The sequence below is a fragment of the Medicago sativa genome, chromosome 3, assembly GCF_051527215.1.
Source record: "Medicago sativa cultivar Bolivia chromosome 3, Bolivia_mono, whole genome shotgun sequence".
NCBI lineage: Eukaryota > Viridiplantae > Streptophyta > Magnoliopsida > Fabales > Fabaceae > Medicago > Medicago sativa.
Window position 1 is genome coordinate 32488112 of NC_140751.1, and position 19713 is coordinate 32507824.

Below are 19713 nucleotides of genomic sequence, written 5' to 3' on the forward strand. Positions count from 1 at the left end.
AAGCGACAAATGATCTTTTTCCAGTAGAACTTCTTGACCCTTTCGGCTGTTATCTTGGCGACTGCTTCCGCCTCGATCCATTTAGTAAAGTAGTCCACGCCCACGATAAGAAACTTCAGCTGTCCTGGGGCGAGAGGAAAAGGTCCAACGATGTCAACCGCCCATTTGTGGAAGGGCCATGGAGAATAGACAGAGGTTAACTCCTGAGCTGGGGTGTGCTTCTTGACAGAGAATCTTTGGCACTTGTCGCATTTTTTCATAAAGTCTGAACTGTCCTGAAGCATGGTGGGCCAAAAGTACCCTGCACGGAGGAGTTTCGCCGCCAACGCCCGCCCTCCAATGTGGCTGCCACAAACACCTTCATGTACTTCGAGCAGCACTAATTGGGTCTCATCTTCTCCTAGGCAGCGTAGCAGCGGATTCGTTCGCCCTCGCTTGTAAAGTTTTCCTGATATGATGACAAATTTGGAGGCTCTTTTCCGCACTGTCTGCTCTTCTTCATTGTTTCTGGGCGTGAATGATCCAGTTAAGTATCTTAGCAACGGTTCCATCCATCCCTCCTTTCCCTCGACGATGTGATGCACGCTTTCGTTATTGGTGTTGGGCGTCGTAACAACTTCTTGGATGACGGTCCTATTGTTGCCTGGTCGTTTGGTGCTGGCGAGTTTGGCCAGTAGCTCAGCCCTGGCGTTTTGCTCTCGTGGTACGTAGACTGCTTCGAAGAACACAAATCTTTTGGCGAGGTCTTGTACTTTTGCCAAATACTTGATGAGTTGGGGGTCTTTAGTCTGATATTCGCCCGTAATCTGACTCATCACCAGCTGAGAATCACTCTTTGCTCTCAGGTTTTCCGCTCCCATTTCTTGTTCCAGCCATTAGCGCTTCGTACTCCGCTTGATTGTTGCTCGCTTTGAACTCGAATCTGAGGGATTGTTCTATGAGGATATCATCTGGACCTTCCAGGATGACGCCAGCCCCGCTTCCTTTTAAATTGGAGGAGCCATCGACGGATAAAAGCCACACAAATGGGGGGCGTGCTTGTGCAGGTGATGTGAGCTCTACGACAAAATCTGCTAAAACTTGAGACTTGATACTTCCTCTTGGTACGAACTGAACATCGTACTCTGACAGCTCTATAGACCAAGCGACCATCCGTCCCGCTAGATCTGGCTTTCCGAGGACTTGTTTGATAGGATAATCTGATTTCACCACAATCTTATGACTTTGGAAGTATGGTCGGAGCTTCCTTGCCGTAGTCACCACCGCAAGGGCTAGGCGCTCTAGCTTTTGATATCGTAATTCAGCGCCCTTGAAAATTCTGCTGACAAAACAGATAGGCCTTTCTCCTGCGTCCGAGTCTTCTACTAGAACTGTGCTCATGGCGTTCTCAGAAATAGCCAAGTACAAGAATAGGATGGCGTGCGGACTTGGTCGTTGAAGGATAGGTGGGCTAGATAAGAACTGTTTGATCTGTTGGAAGGCGTCTTCACATTCTGGCGTCCACTTGAATTTCTCTTTCTTCTTGATGGATGCGAAAAAGGAAAAGGCTTTGTCGCCGGCACAAGATAGGAAACGAGATAGCGCTGCTAGTCGTCCTGTTAGCTGCTGGACCTCTTTGATGCTGGAAGGACTCCTCATGTTGATAACCGCCTGACACTTGTCTGGATTTGCTTCTATACCCCGTCTTGTTAAGAGGAATCCCAAAAACTTTCCCGCCTGTACTCTGAAAGAACACTTAGCTGGGTTCAACTGAATTCTATACTTTCTTACTTGACCCAAAATTTCTTCCAAGTCGTCGGCATGGCTGCGTCCTTCCTTTGTTTTTGCCACCAGGTCGTCGATGTATACCTCTAGATTTCTTCCTATTTGTTGGGAGAAAGCCATGTCCATAGACCTTTGAAAAGTGGCTCCGGCGTTTTTTAGGCCGAAGGACATGACTTCGTAGTGGTAGTTTTTCGTATTGGTCATAAAGGCAGTCTTGGGAGCATCCAGGGGATCCATCCTAATTTGATTGTAACCAGAGTAGGCGTCCATGAAACTCAGAGTCTTGTAACCTGAGGCGTTGTCAATTAGATGGTCGATGTTCGGGAGCGGGTAAGGATCCTTAGGGCACACCATGTTTAGGTCAGTATAGTCCACGCACATTCTCCACTTGCCATTCGCCTTTTTTACGAGAACAGTATTAGCCAACCATGTGGGGTACTTGATTTCGCTAATGAAACGGACGTCTACTAACTTCTTTACCTCTTCGTCTACGGCTTTCCTTCTCTCTTCGCCTATCTTTCGCTTTCGTTGTACAACTGGTTTTACTCCTGGCTTGATGGATAGGTGGTGGCAAGCGATATCAGGATCCATCCCTGGCATTTCGGACGGATGCCAAGCGAAGAGATCTAGGTTCCTTCGGAGCAGACCGATGAGGGCGGTTTCTTCTTCTTCACTGAGCGACATGCCAATCTTCGTCGTTTGATGGGCTTCAGGACCGATGGAGATCTCTTTTAGATCCTCTGTGGGCTCTATTCGTTCTTGTTGGAAATCTTCCCTGGGGTCAAGATCTATCATGTTGACTTCGTGTGTGACTTCATTGGTGGATTTCTTCTGAGTCTTCTGCAGGCGCAAGCTATTGTGGTAGCATTCTCTGGCCAGTTTTTGGTCACCTTTGATAGTGCCTATCTTTCCGTTATCAAGAGGGTACTTCATGACCAAGAATTTTCTTGATAGGAAACCGCCTAACAGGTTGAACGCGGGACGCCCAATGATGATGTTGTATGAACTTGGTGAGTTGACTACGAGATACCGTACACGAACAGTTTTGGCATGAGATCCATGACCAAACGTTGTCTTAAGAGTAATGTAGCCTCTGACATGACTTGCTCGCCGGTGAACCCCGCCAATGTGCCTCTGAAAGGTTGCAATTGCTTTGGATCTAACCCCATTCGATCAAACGTGTCGTAGTAAAGGATGTCGGCGGAGCTCCCTGGGTCTATTAGCACCCTCTTTACATCCCATTTGAAGATTTGTAGTGTGACCACCATGGGATCGTCGTCATGTGGTACGACGTCTTTGTAATCCTTCGCAGTAAAGGATACATCAGGTTCGTGCTCTGGAACTTGCTTCTCATATTCTTGGCAGAGCATGACCTGTCTTACATACTTCTTGCGAGATGAGCTCGATTCTCTTCCTCCAGAGAACCCGCCAGAAATTGTGTTCAGTGTGTGCCTCTTTCCTTCTGGCATCCCCTCCTTCTTGTTTTCCCCCTTGTGTTTGTCTTCATCCCGCCGGTCTTGGGTGTATCCCCTCAGCTTTCCATTTTGTATTAACCTTTCAATTTCGCGGCGCAAATGTATGCATGAATCAGTGTCATGACCCTTTATCCTGTGATACTTGCACCATTTGTCTTTGTCGGCTCCCATGGTGTTGAATCGTGGTGGGGGTGGTTCTGGAATTAGCTTGGTTTCATAGATTTCCTTCATGATGCGTTCCGGTCTGGTGTTGAGCGGAGTGAAGTTCTCCATGCGTGGTCTGTAAGTATAAGGCGCATAGTTTCGCTTTTCTGCTCTCTGATAGGGGGCGCGGTCCCTGTTTGAAGGTGGTTGGTGATGACAATCAGTCATGCACTATTTTTAGAGTCTTTTTCATGATATTTTTGAGTTCACAAGCAAGTTTAAGTAGCAAGAAGAGCAAGAAAAGCAAGAAAATTGGAACAACTGCAAGCTGCCAATCGTATTGCGATTTGCACCATCGCAATACGATTTCTTGAAGTCAGAACGCATGTTTTTGAAGAAGCTTAATCGCAGTACGATTCAACCAATCGTGATACGATTTCAAGAAGGGCTTGGAAGGAAATTAGGGTTTAATGAAGCAATCGTGATACGATTTATAGAATCGTGGTACGATTTTGGCGCGGCCAGATTTGCCTATTTACACAAAAGTCAGTTTCTGGCACAAGGAAACAAAAGAATGTCACAAAATGGAAGGTGTGAAAAGAAGAAACAAGTGGGCTTGGTGTTATCATGGGTCATTGTAATAAAAATAAAAAGGAAATATGTGGCTTGAGCAAAAAGAAAAGGAAAACGTGATGCTTGGGGAGAAAGAAACAAACTAGGTTATAGGCACCTATATAAAAGGAAGCTGCACTTTGCAACAAGGTATTCACGTTTTGTGCAATCACGTTTGGAAAAAGAATAGAAGCCGCACGCTACAGGAGAAAAAGAAAAAGGCTTTGCACATGGAGATGGAACTTCATCAACAGTAGCGATTGGAATTAATTAGAGGAGCAACGCCGACAACGACGGAACTCTATCGGTTTATTTTCTTTACTATGTTGTTTATTCCTTTTATCATGACTAGCTAATTTCCTTTGATTAGGTCTGAGATGATTTTATGTAACCCTAATTGAACCATGTTGCTGTGAAACTCTATTTATTGTGAATGATTATTTAATCTTTATTCAATTCAATTGTTCTTAATGCTTTTTATATCCTGATCAAATATAAATATGATTTAGTGAGAATGAATGACTACTGACCATAGCTTTCTACTTAGACCTAATTGAATTGTTCTAATAAACATGGTTAGTCTAGGAATAGATAATCTTTTGTTAGTGATATTAAGTTAACGTGCTTCAAACCTTCAAAGATTATTAGACCACCTAAGGAATTAGGGGCTGTAGTTCAAGAGGAGGGTCCTAACTCAAGGGATTGATTAGGACTATTTTGTTAACTATCGTGGGACTAGAAAATCATTCATAAGAATAGGTGCAGCATACCAATTAGGGGAACATAGATGATTCGAAAGACCTAATCTCATCTCTCTTTATCTTTTCCAAAACTATATCTATTTTCTGTTTATTTACTTTTTATGCAAATCAAATCTACTGCCTAGTGGCAAACAAAATATTTTACACATCCTAAATATTAACCTTATTGCTGAATTGAGATTAACACAGTCCTCGTGGGATCGATATTTTTACTACTTCGATGCATTTTTAGTACACTTGCTAAAAGTCTATCAAGTTTTTGGCGCCGTTGCCGGGGACTGTTAAGTCATTTCAATTTGGCAATTTTGTTTTTATTTAGGATTTCTGTCATTTATATTTTTGTATATATATTTATAAAAAAAATAAATATATTATGCTCTTTGTTTTCTTCTCATTGTACTGTGCTACTGAAAAGTTTATCCAAGTTTTGCATCTATGATAGACAGGGTACTCCTCTATGACACAAAAGAGATTGCTAAGTTGCAGTATGAAAAATATATGATATCTTTTAAGATCAAAATTTTGGACAACAAAATCTCGAGTTGTGGTCATTATGAGGCGAATCAACCAGGTAGTGATGGTGATGGGAAGAAAGAGGTGATCAACATCGATTACAATACTCAACTTCAGAATATTTTAGATGATTTCTTGGAGTCAAATCAAGTTTTATTTGAAAAGTTTGATGTTCAGTGTGGTGATCTTGTTGAGAAAGCACATGAGTCTCAGAGGAAGCTGGTTCAGATGGAGATTGAGTGTCACAAGGTTGTGGTGGAAGAAAATCCAAAAGTGAGGAGTGTTGACATTTTTCCGAAGTCTGAACAAACAGGGGTTAAGAAAATCACTCGTGTGCAGATGGTTGCTTGTCCTTCTCTAACGTGGGAGAGCCTAAATTCCAAGGGTTTAACTATGAGCGCATGGGAGCATCTACTTCTTTGTTACAAATTCATGGAATTCCTACCAAACAAGAGGAAGAAGAAGGATGATATATTCTTTCTATCATATTTTCCACCCTAACATTGGTTGAAGCGTCAAGCTCAATGACGTAAAAGAAAGCGCTTGGTGGGAGGCAACCCATCCTTTTTATTATGTCTTTATTTTCAGTATTTTATTTTTATTGTTGAGTCAGACAATTGTCAGTATGTTTGAATAACTCAGTTGTATCCCCCTGTTATGTGATTGAATCTGAACTTGTTTATTATTGATGAATTTGCTTGTTTGTTGACTTTTTACAGTTTAGTAACAAATATTTGTTCAAGTGGTATTCCAAAAGTTCAAAAGGAGGAGTGACTTGGTATTTCAAAGGCGAAGTGTACGGCAGTAAAGATAGGTAGTCACAACTCCCAGAAATCTCAGCCATAAGGTTCATTGCCAAATTTTGTTTTTCAATTTACATATATTAGATCATTCCATGCATCTACATTTCTAGAACTTGCGATTTTTCTCTATTGTTGATTGATCTTTGTCATTAGCACACTGAGGCAAAAGTGCTTGGTCCTGTGAGCCTTTTGAAGCCTACCCTGATTTTAATTGTTAAATTTATCCTTTTCTTAGCCAATTTGAGCCGGTAGGATTAGAACTTTTTGTTCGGTGACAAACTACATTACAAGCCTAGAGACTTTTAGGATTTGTCCCTTAATGTATTTTCTGAGTTAAGGCATTGTAGAATGTTGCTAAAGATTAAGTTTGGGGTTGCTATTGGAATTTGCAACCAATTAAGTTTGGGGTGGGTGTACTAGAGAATAAGAGAACAAAGAATGAAGAATGAACTTTATCAATGAAAAATACACACAAAAATGGTGTATGAAAAAAAAAATGAAAATGAATGATGAAAAAAAAGGGACAAACATTGAAAATCCGAGTAACTTCAAACTCGATTGTCCCTAAATGTTAAAAATGTTCTCTAGTACCTTTGCATTGATTGTATTACCACAAGGTGAATGATTGAGGGATTGAATTTTGTGTTTTAACTTCCGTAGGAATGCCTAACTCAAATTTTGTGTAGCCTACTTATCCAAATATATCCCACCTTTCACCTAAGCCCCGTTATAACCCTTAAAGACCTCAAAGTGTGCATTGACATTGATTTTTATTGACGTTTAGAAACTTTTCAAGCGTATGGTAATATGTAGATTGCATGTCGACTGTGAACCCTATTCAAATTGTTGCGTGGAGTTGTGAATTGGTGGATGCGAACAGGTCAAACTAGCTCATCTTTAGCTAGTAAGGTGTTGAACTTTTAGGTACTATCGCTTGATCAGGTAATTGATATTTTACTGTCGATTGTCAATATTGCAAGTAGATTCCTTGAGGACAAGGAATGGTTTAAGTTTGGGGTTGTGATGACAGTCAGTCATGCACTATTTTTAGAGTCTTTTTCATGATATTTTTGAGTTCACAAGCAAGTTTAAGTAGCAAGAAGAGCAAGAAAAGCAAGAAAATTGGAACAACTGCAAGCTGCCAATCGTATTGCGATTTGCACCATCGCAATACGATTTCTTGAAGTCAGAACGCATGTTTTTGAAGAAGCTTAATCGCAGTACGATTCAACCAATCGTGATACGATTTCAAGAAGGGCTTGGAAGGAAATTAGGGTTTAATGAAGCAATCGTGATACGATTTATAGAATCGTGGTACGATTTTGGCGCGGCCAGATTTGCCTATTTACACAAAAGTCAGTTTCTGGCACAAGGAAACAAAAGAATGTCACAAAATGGAAGGTGTGAAAAGAAGAAACAAGTGGGCTTGGTGTTATCATGGGTCATTATAATAAAAATAAAAAGGAAATATGTGGCTTGAGCAAAAAGAAAAGGAAAACGTGATGCTTGGGGAGAAAGAAACAAACTAGGTTATAGGCACCTATATAAAAGGAAGCTGCACTTTGCAACAAGGTATTCACGTTTTGTGCAATCACGTTTGGAAAAAGAAAAGAAGCCGCGCGCTACAGGAGAAAAAGAAAAAGGCTTTGCACATGGAGATGGAACTTCATCAACAGTAGCGATTGGAATTAATTAGAGGAGCAACGCCGACAACGACGGAACTCTATCGGTTTATTTTCTTTACTATGTTGTTTATTCCTTTTATCATGACTAGCTAATTTCCTTTGATTAGGTCTGAGATGATTTTATGTAACCCTAATTGAACCATGTTGCTGTGAAACTCTATTTATTGTGAATGATTATTTAATCTTTATTCAATTCAATTGTTCTTAATGCTTTTTATATCCTGATCAAATATAAATATGATTTAGTGAGAATGAATGACTACTGACCATAGCTTTCTACTTAGACCTAATTGAATTGTTCTAATAAACATGGTTAGTCTAGGAATAGATAATCGTTTGTTAGTGATATTAAGTTAACGTGCTTCAAACCTTCAAAGATTATTAGACCACCTAAGGAATTAGGGGTTGTAGTTCAAGAGGAGGGTCCTAACTCAAGGGATTGATTAGGACTATTTTGTTAACTATCGTGGGACTAGAAAATCATTCATAAGAATAGGTGCAACATACCAATTAGGGGAACATAGATGATTCGAAAGACCTAATCTCATCTCTCTTTATCTTTTCCAAAACTATATCTATTTTCTGTTTATTTACTTTTTATGCAAATCAAATCTACTGCCTAGTGGCAAACAAAATATTTTACACATCCTAAATATTAACCTTATTGCTGAATTGAGATTAACACAGTCCTCGTGGGATCGATATTTTTACTACTTCGATGCATTTTTAGTACACTTGCTAAAAGTCTATCAGTTGGTAAGGTCGCCGCTCCGTATTGGTAGACGCCCGCTCCTTGGCGTCTCTCGCTTTCTTTTCTGCGTTGCTTTCCTCTCCTTTGATATAGCAATCCGCTCTGGCGATTATTTCTTCCATGGAATCAGCAGGTTTTTGGGCTAGTGACTCGTTGAAGTGGCCCGCCCGAAGGCCATTCTGGAAAGCTCCCACAAATACTTCCTGGTTAGGATTAATTACCTTTATAGTTGTTTCGTTGAATCTTGCCAGGTAGTCTCTGAGGGATTCGTTGTGCCCCTGTCGTACGTTGAAAAGGCTGGTGGCGGGGACCATACGGTGGCGACTAGCAGAGAACTGTTGGATAAGTTTTCTTATCATATCTGGATAACTGAGGATGGAGAAGCGTGGGAGGTTCATGTACCAGCGCAAGGCGGCATCAGAGAAAGTACCGGCCAATAATTTGCATTTGAGGGAATCAGGGGCTCCGACAACAGCCATGCGAGTGTTGAAGGCCGTGACGTGCTCCATGGGATCGCTTTTCCCGTCAAAAACGGAGAGGTGAGGAGGCTTAAAGTTCTCAGGGACTGGTGCGCCCCAAATTTCGGCGGACAGAGGTTGGGGCTCTGGATCATCCATCTCGTCGTGGTTTGATTCATCTTTTTCTTCTTGCTGTTTCTGCTGCACGGTCTCCATTGAAGCCTGCAGGGCTTCATTGTGCTCTTTTAGCTGAGCGAGTTGAGTTCGCATGGACTCAAATTCTTCGGCTGTCGCCATGATGACGCTTTTCTCTAAACCGTACGTGAGGTGCGGTTTAGGTTTGGTTGAAAAAAGGGGTAGGGTTTCCAAATCGTAAGGGAGTTTCACGACTTGGAGGTCTCGTTTCAGGGTTTCCGAATCGCGATTCGCGATCAGAAACGTGGTCAAGGTTAGTTTTACCTTTTCCCACAGACGGCGCCAACTGTACTTGCAAAAAGTACGGTAAGGAATACTAGGGTTCTAGGGCTTAGACTGATGATTAGATGCCTTGAGACTGCTCTCAAGAGAGGTATTTATAGCCTGCTGGGCTTGGGCTTTGGTTGCTTGGTTCCCAAGCAACATGGGTATTTACGTATTTTGGGTGATTTTATAGGGTTCTGGAGACTAAGTGAGGCGGCGCCCTCATGGAAGACGCGCCTGGGCCTGGATAGCCTTTCTGAAGTTGTCCTGGCCCCTCTAGCGGGCGACTTGGCCCTTCAGGAGGGCGCCTAGGCCCTTATGGAGGGTGTCCAGGTCCTTATGGAGGGATTTTGGCCTTTAGGAATATTATGACGGTCCACATAGTATTAATTGAATGATATAATTGAGAAAAAAAGTATTATTATGTTGAAAACCGAAAATAACATTCATTTTAAAATATTTTTTTATTAAGACATTCATTGTTTTTTACCAAAAAAGTGGCATTCATCTTAAAACGGCGAAATACTAAATTTTTTATTCGTGTGATAAACGGGTCTATAAAAAAACACAAAATAATTTAATATAAATTAAATATGAAATCAAAATCATCTTAATATGTCTTTAAAATGAATTTACAAACAAATAAAAGGTATTTTATATGATTAGCGTTTTCAAATTAACTTCTTAAAATTTTAATAATACATGATATTTTGTTTCAATTAAAACATATAATAATCTTATGACTCAAAAATATAATCTTACAACTAATAAAAATGATGAGATAAAGGGAGCTGAATGGATCCAATGAGGACGACGCCAAATAAATAGGACTGAACCACGTCGAAAACGTTTCAGTTCAAAGACATTAAAAGCCAACTACTCTCACTCACCACTATAGGGCGCCACATCAGCACGGAACACCAAAAAATGTTCTTCCAAAACCCTTGGAGGCGCCAATGTTTAAGAGCGCCCGCCTCACATGATTAAGTCACTGCGCCATAAAGGCATCAACGATTTGGAGGACAACTGCTATGGACCGGTCAGAATGTCAATTACATTGCGACACGTGGACTAAACGTCCACCAGACTAAGGCGCGACGGAATAAAAATAAAGTAAAGAGATGTTGGCGTAAGAATGAGTCGTGTTTATGAATTAGATTGATGAAGAGGTAAGGTAGTGATGTGAATGTCTTAATGGGGGCAATGATGAAGGACTTCGTGATCATCTTACAGTCATGCTCTCTCTTCTCGTCTATTTTAGGCTCTCTAGGTGCTTTATTCTAATAGCATACCCTATTCTTCATTCTTAAGATGTTTAATTCTCCATTAACATTCCCTATAACCGTCTTCCCTCCATACACCTAAATTTTACTGCACCATCGTCATTACCTCTTTCATTGAATTGATGTTTATTATTATCTAAGATGATCCATTGAATTTTTTAAATAAGATGGATGTTTCAAATCAACTAGAGTTTTGATTGGATGTATCCAAACTAATCTATCAACATTTTTTTTTGTTTGATGGATGGATTAGATAGATTAATCAAAAGATGAATTTGATGAATATAGATTTGGTGCATCCTATTGCTGCCCCTATTTCCAAGCCTTTGCCCTACAGTTAGTACAAGTTTAAGAGAGAATTCAATCCCACTTCCTCTTTTTTTTTAAAGGAAAATAGCTTATAACATTTTATTACTTCTTCAAAAAAAAAAAACATTTTATTACTTAAAATGTGTTCAATACAATCTTATATGGAGTATCTATCAAGACCTGAAAACTAGCATTTCCGCTTCCTTCCTTTCTCACTATTCTTGGTCAAAATATTTCGTAAGTCGTCCTTCAATCTAAGGGTTAATTGCATCTCAAAATTTATTTTATTTTACTATAATTCAAATAATATCTCAAAATATAAAGAAATCACATCCCTCCATTGTTACCACTTCTGAGATGATCCCACCATAAAGCATTAGAACCCACAGAATTGCAATAAAATGTCTTCTTGTTTAATCAATCACAAAAATGAATTGATATGCGTAGTATTGATTTATTTGGTAGATATATGAAATGACAATAATCATTATAAACTCACAAACCCAAGTGGAAGAGTCGGAATTTCAACTCCGACCATATTCGAATTCCGAGCATGACGTATGTCATTGTAATTTCGATATTTTGGCCAACTAAGCTAGACTTGTGTCCTACATAGTATTGAAATTAAATTGTTTTAGAATGTTAAGAGAAAGAACCATAACTTTGAATTAATGAGAGTTTAATTCAGCTTATACAACATAAGAACAAAGTAAGCTTTACTCATCGTATACTAAAATTAAAATATCTGCTTGAATAAATATTGAATAGCTCATATCATATCACCTTTAATTCCTTCATAAGAAACTCAGTCCAACTTCCAACATACGCAACCTAAATTTAGTAACAGAACAAAATCTTATACACTGTAGGAAAATGAACTTGTAAACAAATGAAGTCGAAGTAAAATGAGGAAATTTTGGAAGAACTCCTAAGTCATAACCTCTATATAACATTAACAGCCCAAAGAGAAAGAGTTCTTAAAATACAAAACAATGAATGACAAAAATTAAAAGGAATGAAAAAACCGATTATCCTCCGTGAACTTTGCAGCCTGAAGAAATTAAATTAAATAATTATTGCAGAAAGAAGTCGTAAAATGACTAGAGTGCAAGTTCATCCAGATGCATTTGCTCGAGTCAAGACTCTACTTGAAGATTGGAATTCAGTTCAGCAGATGAAATAGAGCAGAACCTGCAAGCTTCTCTTTTTATCTTAGTTGACAAGAGATTGGACCCAAGATATATCAGGCTCTTCAACATTGTTTCCATGCTGAAAAGAGGTATATCTTTGCGATCGACCAAAGTCATTTCCATTTACGGACCAATCAGGTTTACCAGTATGAGATCCCCACTTAGACGAGGAGTTAACAGACCGACTCACTGAAATGGTACCCGGACGGGGCTGTGAGAAACAGCTCAAGTCATTTAGCATGTGCTGCTGACCATCAAAGAGGCCATTTGCATATAGATACAAAGGCTGTGCAAAAGGTGATGGATACATCGAAGAGATTGTTGATAGTGAACCACGATAAAGGCTCGTTGCAGCAGCCATGTCCATGACAATAGGAGCCGATGCAGCTGATCTAATGGAAGCATGCGATGGACGCAGCTCTTCAGCAACATGTGCAAAAAAGCACACCTTTCGGTTACAACTAGTACCCTCTTTGCAAAGGCTTGTGCGATACTGATCTGGATGTAGCCAGGTCTCGAATACTCCATGAGCATATTCACACATATCCCCGCGTCTGCAATTCCTATTTCTAAAATCAGGGCATGGCACACAGCTGTAGGTGAACTTTCTAGGGTCTCTCCTTCGAGCATTCTCATTAGGATGGTAAAAAGGACACTCGGTCCAATCATGAATGTATGCACGATGACAAAGAAGGACCTTGACCGAATACATGCGAAATTCATCTGTGGCGTATATGCTGTTTCGTATATCAGGAATTGATGGATCAACTGGATATTTTTTCTTTTCTGATGTAGAACTAACAGCTGTGTCGGTCAACATTGGAGCCACAGGAGAGGATGGAGACCCCTTTTCACACGATGACAGCGGAAGCGAACCATCATTAACACACTCATCAGCAGCACTATTTGAGAGAAGTTGTTCAAGACTTCTTTTCACGACTTCGAGCTTATGGGGAACAACAATAGGAAGAACAATAACATCCACTGGACGGTTCCCATTAGCATCCACGCAATTGATGTCAGCGCCAGCTGATAAAAGCAGTTTTACAGCATCAACAGCATTAACCGAACCACTCGAAGCAGCACAGTGAAGAGCAGTGGTTTTATCAGTCCCACAAGAAAAATTTACACCAGCCTCTGAAGATGAAAGTATAAGCTTTAGAATATCAATACTCCCACAGGATGCTGCCACCATCAAAGCGGTTCTGTCCTCGAGAACAATTTGGTTATGTCCATTTTGACGGACACACCAGGCGCCAACTTCATGTAACAGCGAGGCATCACAACCTAAAGCTACCTTAAATTGTTCAAAATCATTCTTAGAAGCATGTTCAAGTAAGCTGGACAAAGAATCATCTGTACTAACAGTTAGATTTTTCATGTCTTTGACGATATCTGAACCTCCTAAAGCAGATGAAGTTGAAATACATGTTGATTTTTCAAGTCCACCGCACATCCTTCAATTAGCTGAGATTAACAAAAACAAAAACGAATTAATTGGTTACAAGATGTGATATTAGTTACAAGACACATATTTCAAATAGATTTCAATAATTTATATTTAGATCCTTCAAGCGTAAACAAATTAATTGGTTTCTTGAAATCGAACTACAGACTTCAAACACTATGAGTAGTAAACATCCCGCGTATCCCCAGATACGATACGAAAACAGCCATAGGTGAGACGTATCAGAGTCTGCATACCAAATGATCATGTATCGCGGGCGTATCCCATGTAAATAACATGTATATATCTTATTATAGTACCACTTAGATTTTTCCCAAAATGGGCCACTCGTAAATAAATTGCCCGAGGGCATGGCCAATATCTATATATATCAAAATATAAAATGCCCTAGGTCATGAAATCAAATTCAAATGGAAATAAGCCAAATGAATTAAACAAATCCATCTGGTATTAACATGATGATCAAGTGCAATTGGCAAAACAATTTATAGATAAAGTACATATAAAAAGGAAATTGTTACACAACACAATAAGACAAGCATGACTTATTATAGATAAGATGGAAAAATGTCTTGTGAGCTTAGCTCAGTTGGTAAGGACGATGCATAATATATGCAAGGTCAGAAGTTCGAATCCTGGCCACCACAAAAAAAAAAATAAGATGGAAAAATAATTATTTATTTATTCCGTAAACCTATATGACAAGGGTAAACCTATATGACAAGTAAACCTATATGACAAGGGTATATATGATTTTATGACAAGGGTATATATGATTTTTCCACTTTCATCTTTTATTTAAACTACTATGTTTACAATTTCATCCATTTTACTTTATTATTTAAATTTTTAATTAAAAAATAAGAACAACGTATACAACACACCACAACACAATGTAAACTGTAACAAAAAAACAATATGAATTTAAATTATTAATATAAAAGTTAGTTAAATCTTATTAAAATAGGAATAAAAACACTTAAATAAGAACAACATTTGACCTCGTAAAATAAAAAATATTTTAATCATATTTGAAAAAAAAAAACATTTGATCATATTATATGAAAAAATTGATATCTCTTTGTATAGAGGGAGGTTGGGTAGTTTAATTGATTTAACTATGGGGTATGGAGTCTGAGGTATGTTGTTCAAACCCGAATAAAGGAGAAAAATTAATCCAACACCTAATTAATAACATTTATCATTAAAAAATAATAACTAAGTACACCTAATTAATAACATTTATCATTAAAAAATAATAACTAAGTGCAGTAGGAAAACAGATACACTAGAGACATCTAGATATAGTAATTAGGTTTTGGAAGAAGATGAAATCAGATAGAAATAAGCGAGAAAAAAACAATGCCCTTGATAATTAAGGGAATCAATATGAGCCTTTAGATCTCATCAAAATAAATGGATGATAGTTGATGTCAAAGTTTATTACAAACCTATAAAGCATAGACACCCTTTAGATTAGGCCTGTCGTAATAACATACATGTGTCATGTTTGATACCGACACACATATATAATTATACCAAATTATCTAATTTTTTTCAAATTATTAATCATGTCAGTGTGTCAATATCCGTGACTGATATCCGTATCCGTACTTCATGTTTACAAACACATTGGTGTTTAGGTGAAAAAGTTTAAAACATTCACGGCACATTAGCATTAACAAATTAACAAAGTATACAAATTAGCAATCAGGAAAATTAAGCTTCTTGTCAAAAAAATGATACGAGTACCCTACATAGATGATTTTGAAAAACTTACCTCTTTGTCTTCTTCCTTTCTACCACTCTTCTCGATTTTTCTCTTAAATTCTTTGAAAAAAAGTGTATAACTCTCACCACTTTTTTCTGTATTTTTATATTGCGCGTTAAGGTCGAGTATCGGTGCAATGAATTTTTATTTTCATTTTCTTCCGAAAGAATGATGGTGCAATTGCTATTTTTTATTTACTACTACTATGCAATGGGTATGGAAGGCTGATAAATAAGGTATAGAATTGATTATTGAATTAATCAGCCATTAAATTAATTAGTCAATTAATGGCAATCAAATTAATTTTTTTATTATCTAAAAAAATTAAATTGATTGGCATTAATTGATATAAAATGAATATATTCTTTTTTTTAAGGATATTCTCCTTTTATTGATCACTTCTTTTTCCGGTTTGCAGTTTGCAATTGCGCATAGAGATCCATTTCACAAAAAAAAAAAAAAAAATCAATTGCTTTAGATTATGCATAAAAATAATAGGTTTATATTTTTATTATTTATTAAATTTAGCACATGATGAGATGGGGGCAGCTTGTAACCAAAAAAAAGATGGGGGCAGCTTTTTTTTTTCCTTTCTAAATTTTGTTCTTTTTTATTTCCTTGTAATTAATTACTTGGCTGTCATTTGATATCAATTTGCTCCATTCTCATAAGTGGCCTACTTTTTATTTTATTTTAATTGCAATTTTTTCTTGGTTAGACTTTGTTAATTTTTTTAAACTATTCAACTTTTTTTTTCTTCTATCAAATTTAAAGTATTTAACTTAAAATTTAATTAGAAAATAAATTTATGTTTTTATTTTGATTTAAGTATTATGTAAAATTCAACACCAAGAAAAAGTAGGGTTAAATATGTTTTTGGTCCCTATAAATATGTCAAATTTTCGTTTTAGTCCCTCTAAAATATTTCTTCAACTTTTGGTCCCTCCTTTGAAGTAAACTCACATGTAGAATTCATATTTTTGAATAAAATATTGCAGAAAAAATTATAATATTATAATAATCTCTTCGAAAAAAAATTAGAATTTTTTAACAAAACATGAATTAAATATGACTTTTTTTATATTTTTGGTGGTTAAAAATTAATATTTAATTCATGTTTTGTTAAGAGATTTTTTTTTGGAGAGATTTAAACAATATTCTACACATTTCTCCATAATTTCTTTAAAAAATACAAAAATTTACTTAAATAGGGACCAAAAGTAGTGATCGAAAATTTTATAGAGACTAAAAGTTGAAGAATTTTTTTAGAGAGACTAGAACGAAAAGTTGATATATTTATAAGGACCAAAAACATATTTAACCCAAAAATGTATTATATATTATAGGGACCAAAAACATATTTAAGCCAAAAATATATTATATAAAATTATCAAGGAGCCAATAAGCACAATGGATCGTGCCCAATTTAATTTTAATAAAGAAAGAGATTTGCATTCTATTAGTAGGTCATTGCCTTAAAAAAAGTGTCATATTGATATATTTATTAGGAATTTATGAAACACGTCTTTCCCTAAAAAAAAAACCTCTAAAAAAGAAACACGTCTTATTTTCCCTAAAAAAAACACGTTTTATTTATTTTAGGTGGCCAAAATTATTTCAAATAGGTTATGATCTTAGGGATTGAAATTTCCAATAAGAAAATAAATCTTTTTTTGTTTAGATTTAATTAGTGTAAAAATTTATATATTTTTTGGGGGAAGGATTTTTTTTTCCTCCCAGATGAGATGAGGGAATGATTTTTCTAGAACCTTTCTTCAATTTTTGTTTTCTTTCTAGAACCTATTGAGAGGAAATTAGGGTCGACTTGTTGAAATAACTATTAGAGTAAATTACACTCCCTTTCTCTCAAAGATTCTTGAATTACATTCCCCTCCTCTCTTATGTTAAAATATACACTCCCCTCCCATTTTATTCAAAATATATTAGAAAACTTTTCACTCCACTCCCTAAGAGAAGCTTAAATTACATTCTTCTCCCCTCTTATGTTAAAATCTACACTTTACTCCCTCAGTATTTTTTTTTATTTCTAATAATCTAACAAAAAATAAAAATCTAACACACTTTGAAAAAAATAGTATTGTGGGTCAATTTTAATATAATAAAAATTTGAATACATATTTTTTTGCTATTTTTTATTTACAATTTTATTAACATGTAGTTTTAAACCCTATTATAAAATATGAAACAACCCAAAATAAAATAAAAATATGTGAAAAATTACTAAAGACAATAAAACATGGTTATTTAAAAGTTAATTTTATACTCTAAATCATAAAATCAATAGCAAAGTATTTAAATATAATTATCATTGACAATTAAGAAAAGCTCCGAGAAGTCAAAAGAAAGTTGGTTTTAACACCTTCTCCTTTTTTTTTTTTTTTAAGCAAATGGGATGCAGATGGTGAACCAACTGTCATGCCCTAGATATATATAAAAATAAAAGAAACAATAACAAAAGAGAAGGGGACTAGACCAAAACCTTCTCCTTTTGTTGAGTTTTGTACATAAAATAGAAGCTCCTTGATTGGTTAAGAGCTTTTTCGAATTTATGTTTGGCCCTCCTTTTACTTTTAAGAAGAAGTGAAGGAGAAAAAAAGTGTGGCCAAACGGGCTCTTAGTGGTACACTCTTCGAATCCAGCTGACCACTTTATTTATTTTTACTGTTTTTCCATCTATTAAACGTAGCCTAACGATTCCTTCATGCTTTGCTTGTTATGCTTTATCTTCAAGAATTGGTCACTTAATTTATAGTCCAGCTACCTCTAAAAAAAGATTTACCAAATTTCATAAAAATCCAATAAATAAATACTCTTTCATTTTTCATGGAAAATGAATTCTTTTTCATATAATGAATTATAAATATTATTCATTTTTATATACAATTAACTTAAAAATTGTTTCATGAATTGATATTTTTTTCTAAAATTTTCAGTCATTAATAATATCACAAAAAAAATTATACCAAAAAAATATAGTATGACAACAATCAATGTTTTTTCTTAATATTTTACAACTATTTGGAACTTTTGAAAATAATTTTTAAGCTAACAAACAAGACAATTATTACCAAACAACTTTTACTTTATTTTTAAAGCTCTTCCTTTTAACTTTAGTTTTAAAGTAACTTTTAGACCCTAAAAAAGTCAGGCCAAACGCACCCTAACATAGATAAAAAAAACTTTCATATATTAATATACCATTTTTTTTGTTTTTGAAAAGGTTAAGATAAAATATATTAAACCAAAAGAAGCCCCTCTAGTACAAGATGTAATAGAAGTGACTTACAAATCCAGAGATAACACAATACAATCCAAACTACATGATGTAGCCGAAAAACTAAATCAAGAAACCACCATTAGGCAATACAAAGGGGTCGTCCTCTAAATATTGTAATCAAAATCGAATAAAATGTAGTACGATTTTAACCATCAGAATGCTAGGATTTTGACCTTTATTTGCTAACGCTAAAAGAATCTATGTCTTATTAAAAATTCTTCTATTGCGGTCCTTCCAAATAATGTAGAGCACCGAAATCCAAACAATATTTCGGGAATTTTTTTTAAAATCCACCAAGACCACCAAACCGAAGAGAATGATCTTGCAATGCACCCTGTGAAACAAAAGAAAAACCTAGCCACCAGAAATCAGATACCACGGTCTTCCTTAAAAGTTGCATTGGAAAAATAAATGATTCCGATCTTCAATTACATCACGCCAAATCGTACACGAACCATACCATCCGTATTCGAGAAAATATGTCCACAAATAAAATTGTTTTTGGTTGCAAGTCTATCTAAACACAACCTCCATACAAAAATGTTGACCTTTAATGGAATCGCTTTAAGCCACAAAATTAGATTACTAAGAAGAGAGTTGGGATCACTATTAGGTTTTGATATCGGCTCTAACACATCCTTACAAAACCTATTTGATATGTGGATATAAATGGTGAGTAACCCGAATCGATAGACCCAATACCATATTTTTCTTTTAAGAAGTTGGCTATGATACCATATATCTATATGGGACTTGGTTTTTCCAATAATCACCAACAATATGACGCTAGCACTGTAATTTGAAATTCGTAAAACTATAGAAATTGATTTCATTTTAATCTCTGTTAATTCCATAACAAAATTTGTGAGTTGCTACTAGATATAGTACCAGGTGAGGAATATGGTTTCTTTCTTCAAGAAGAAGAAAATGGTACTCTTGTTTGTACATGATAAAATCTGCTAACATATA

General features: G+C 36.3%; 2 protein-coding genes and 1 pseudogene across 2 annotated transcripts; all 3 read right to left on the reverse strand.

Moving 5' to 3' along the window:
- Positions 1-2783: 2783 nt before the first annotated feature.
- On the reverse strand, positions 2784-3611 carry LOC146937206 (uncharacterized). The gene has a single exon (XM_085749362.1). It carries the CDS (start codon positions 3609-3611, stop codon positions 2784-2786), a length of 828 nt encoding a protein of 275 aa, XP_085605488.1.
- Positions 3612-8495: 4884 nt separating this feature from the next.
- LOC146937207 (uncharacterized) lies at positions 8496-9263 on the reverse strand. The gene has a single exon (XM_085749363.1). The coding sequence runs from the start codon at positions 9261-9263 to the stop codon at positions 8496-8498; it is 768 nt and encodes a 255-aa protein (XP_085605489.1).
- Positions 9264-12229: 2966 nt separating this feature from the next.
- On the reverse strand, positions 12230-13663 carry LOC146937208 (zinc finger CCCH domain-containing protein 30 pseudogene; annotated as a pseudogene).
- Positions 13664-19713: the final 6050 nt, after the last annotated feature.

Coding starts and splice junctions, on each gene's coding strand:
- LOC146937207 (XM_085749363.1), bottom strand. CDS start 9,263: ATGGCGACAGCCGAAGAATTTGAGTCCATGCGAACTCAACTCGCTCAG.
- LOC146937206 (XM_085749362.1), bottom strand. CDS start 3,611: ATGACTGATTGTCATCACCAACCACCTTCAAACAGGGACCGCGCCCCC.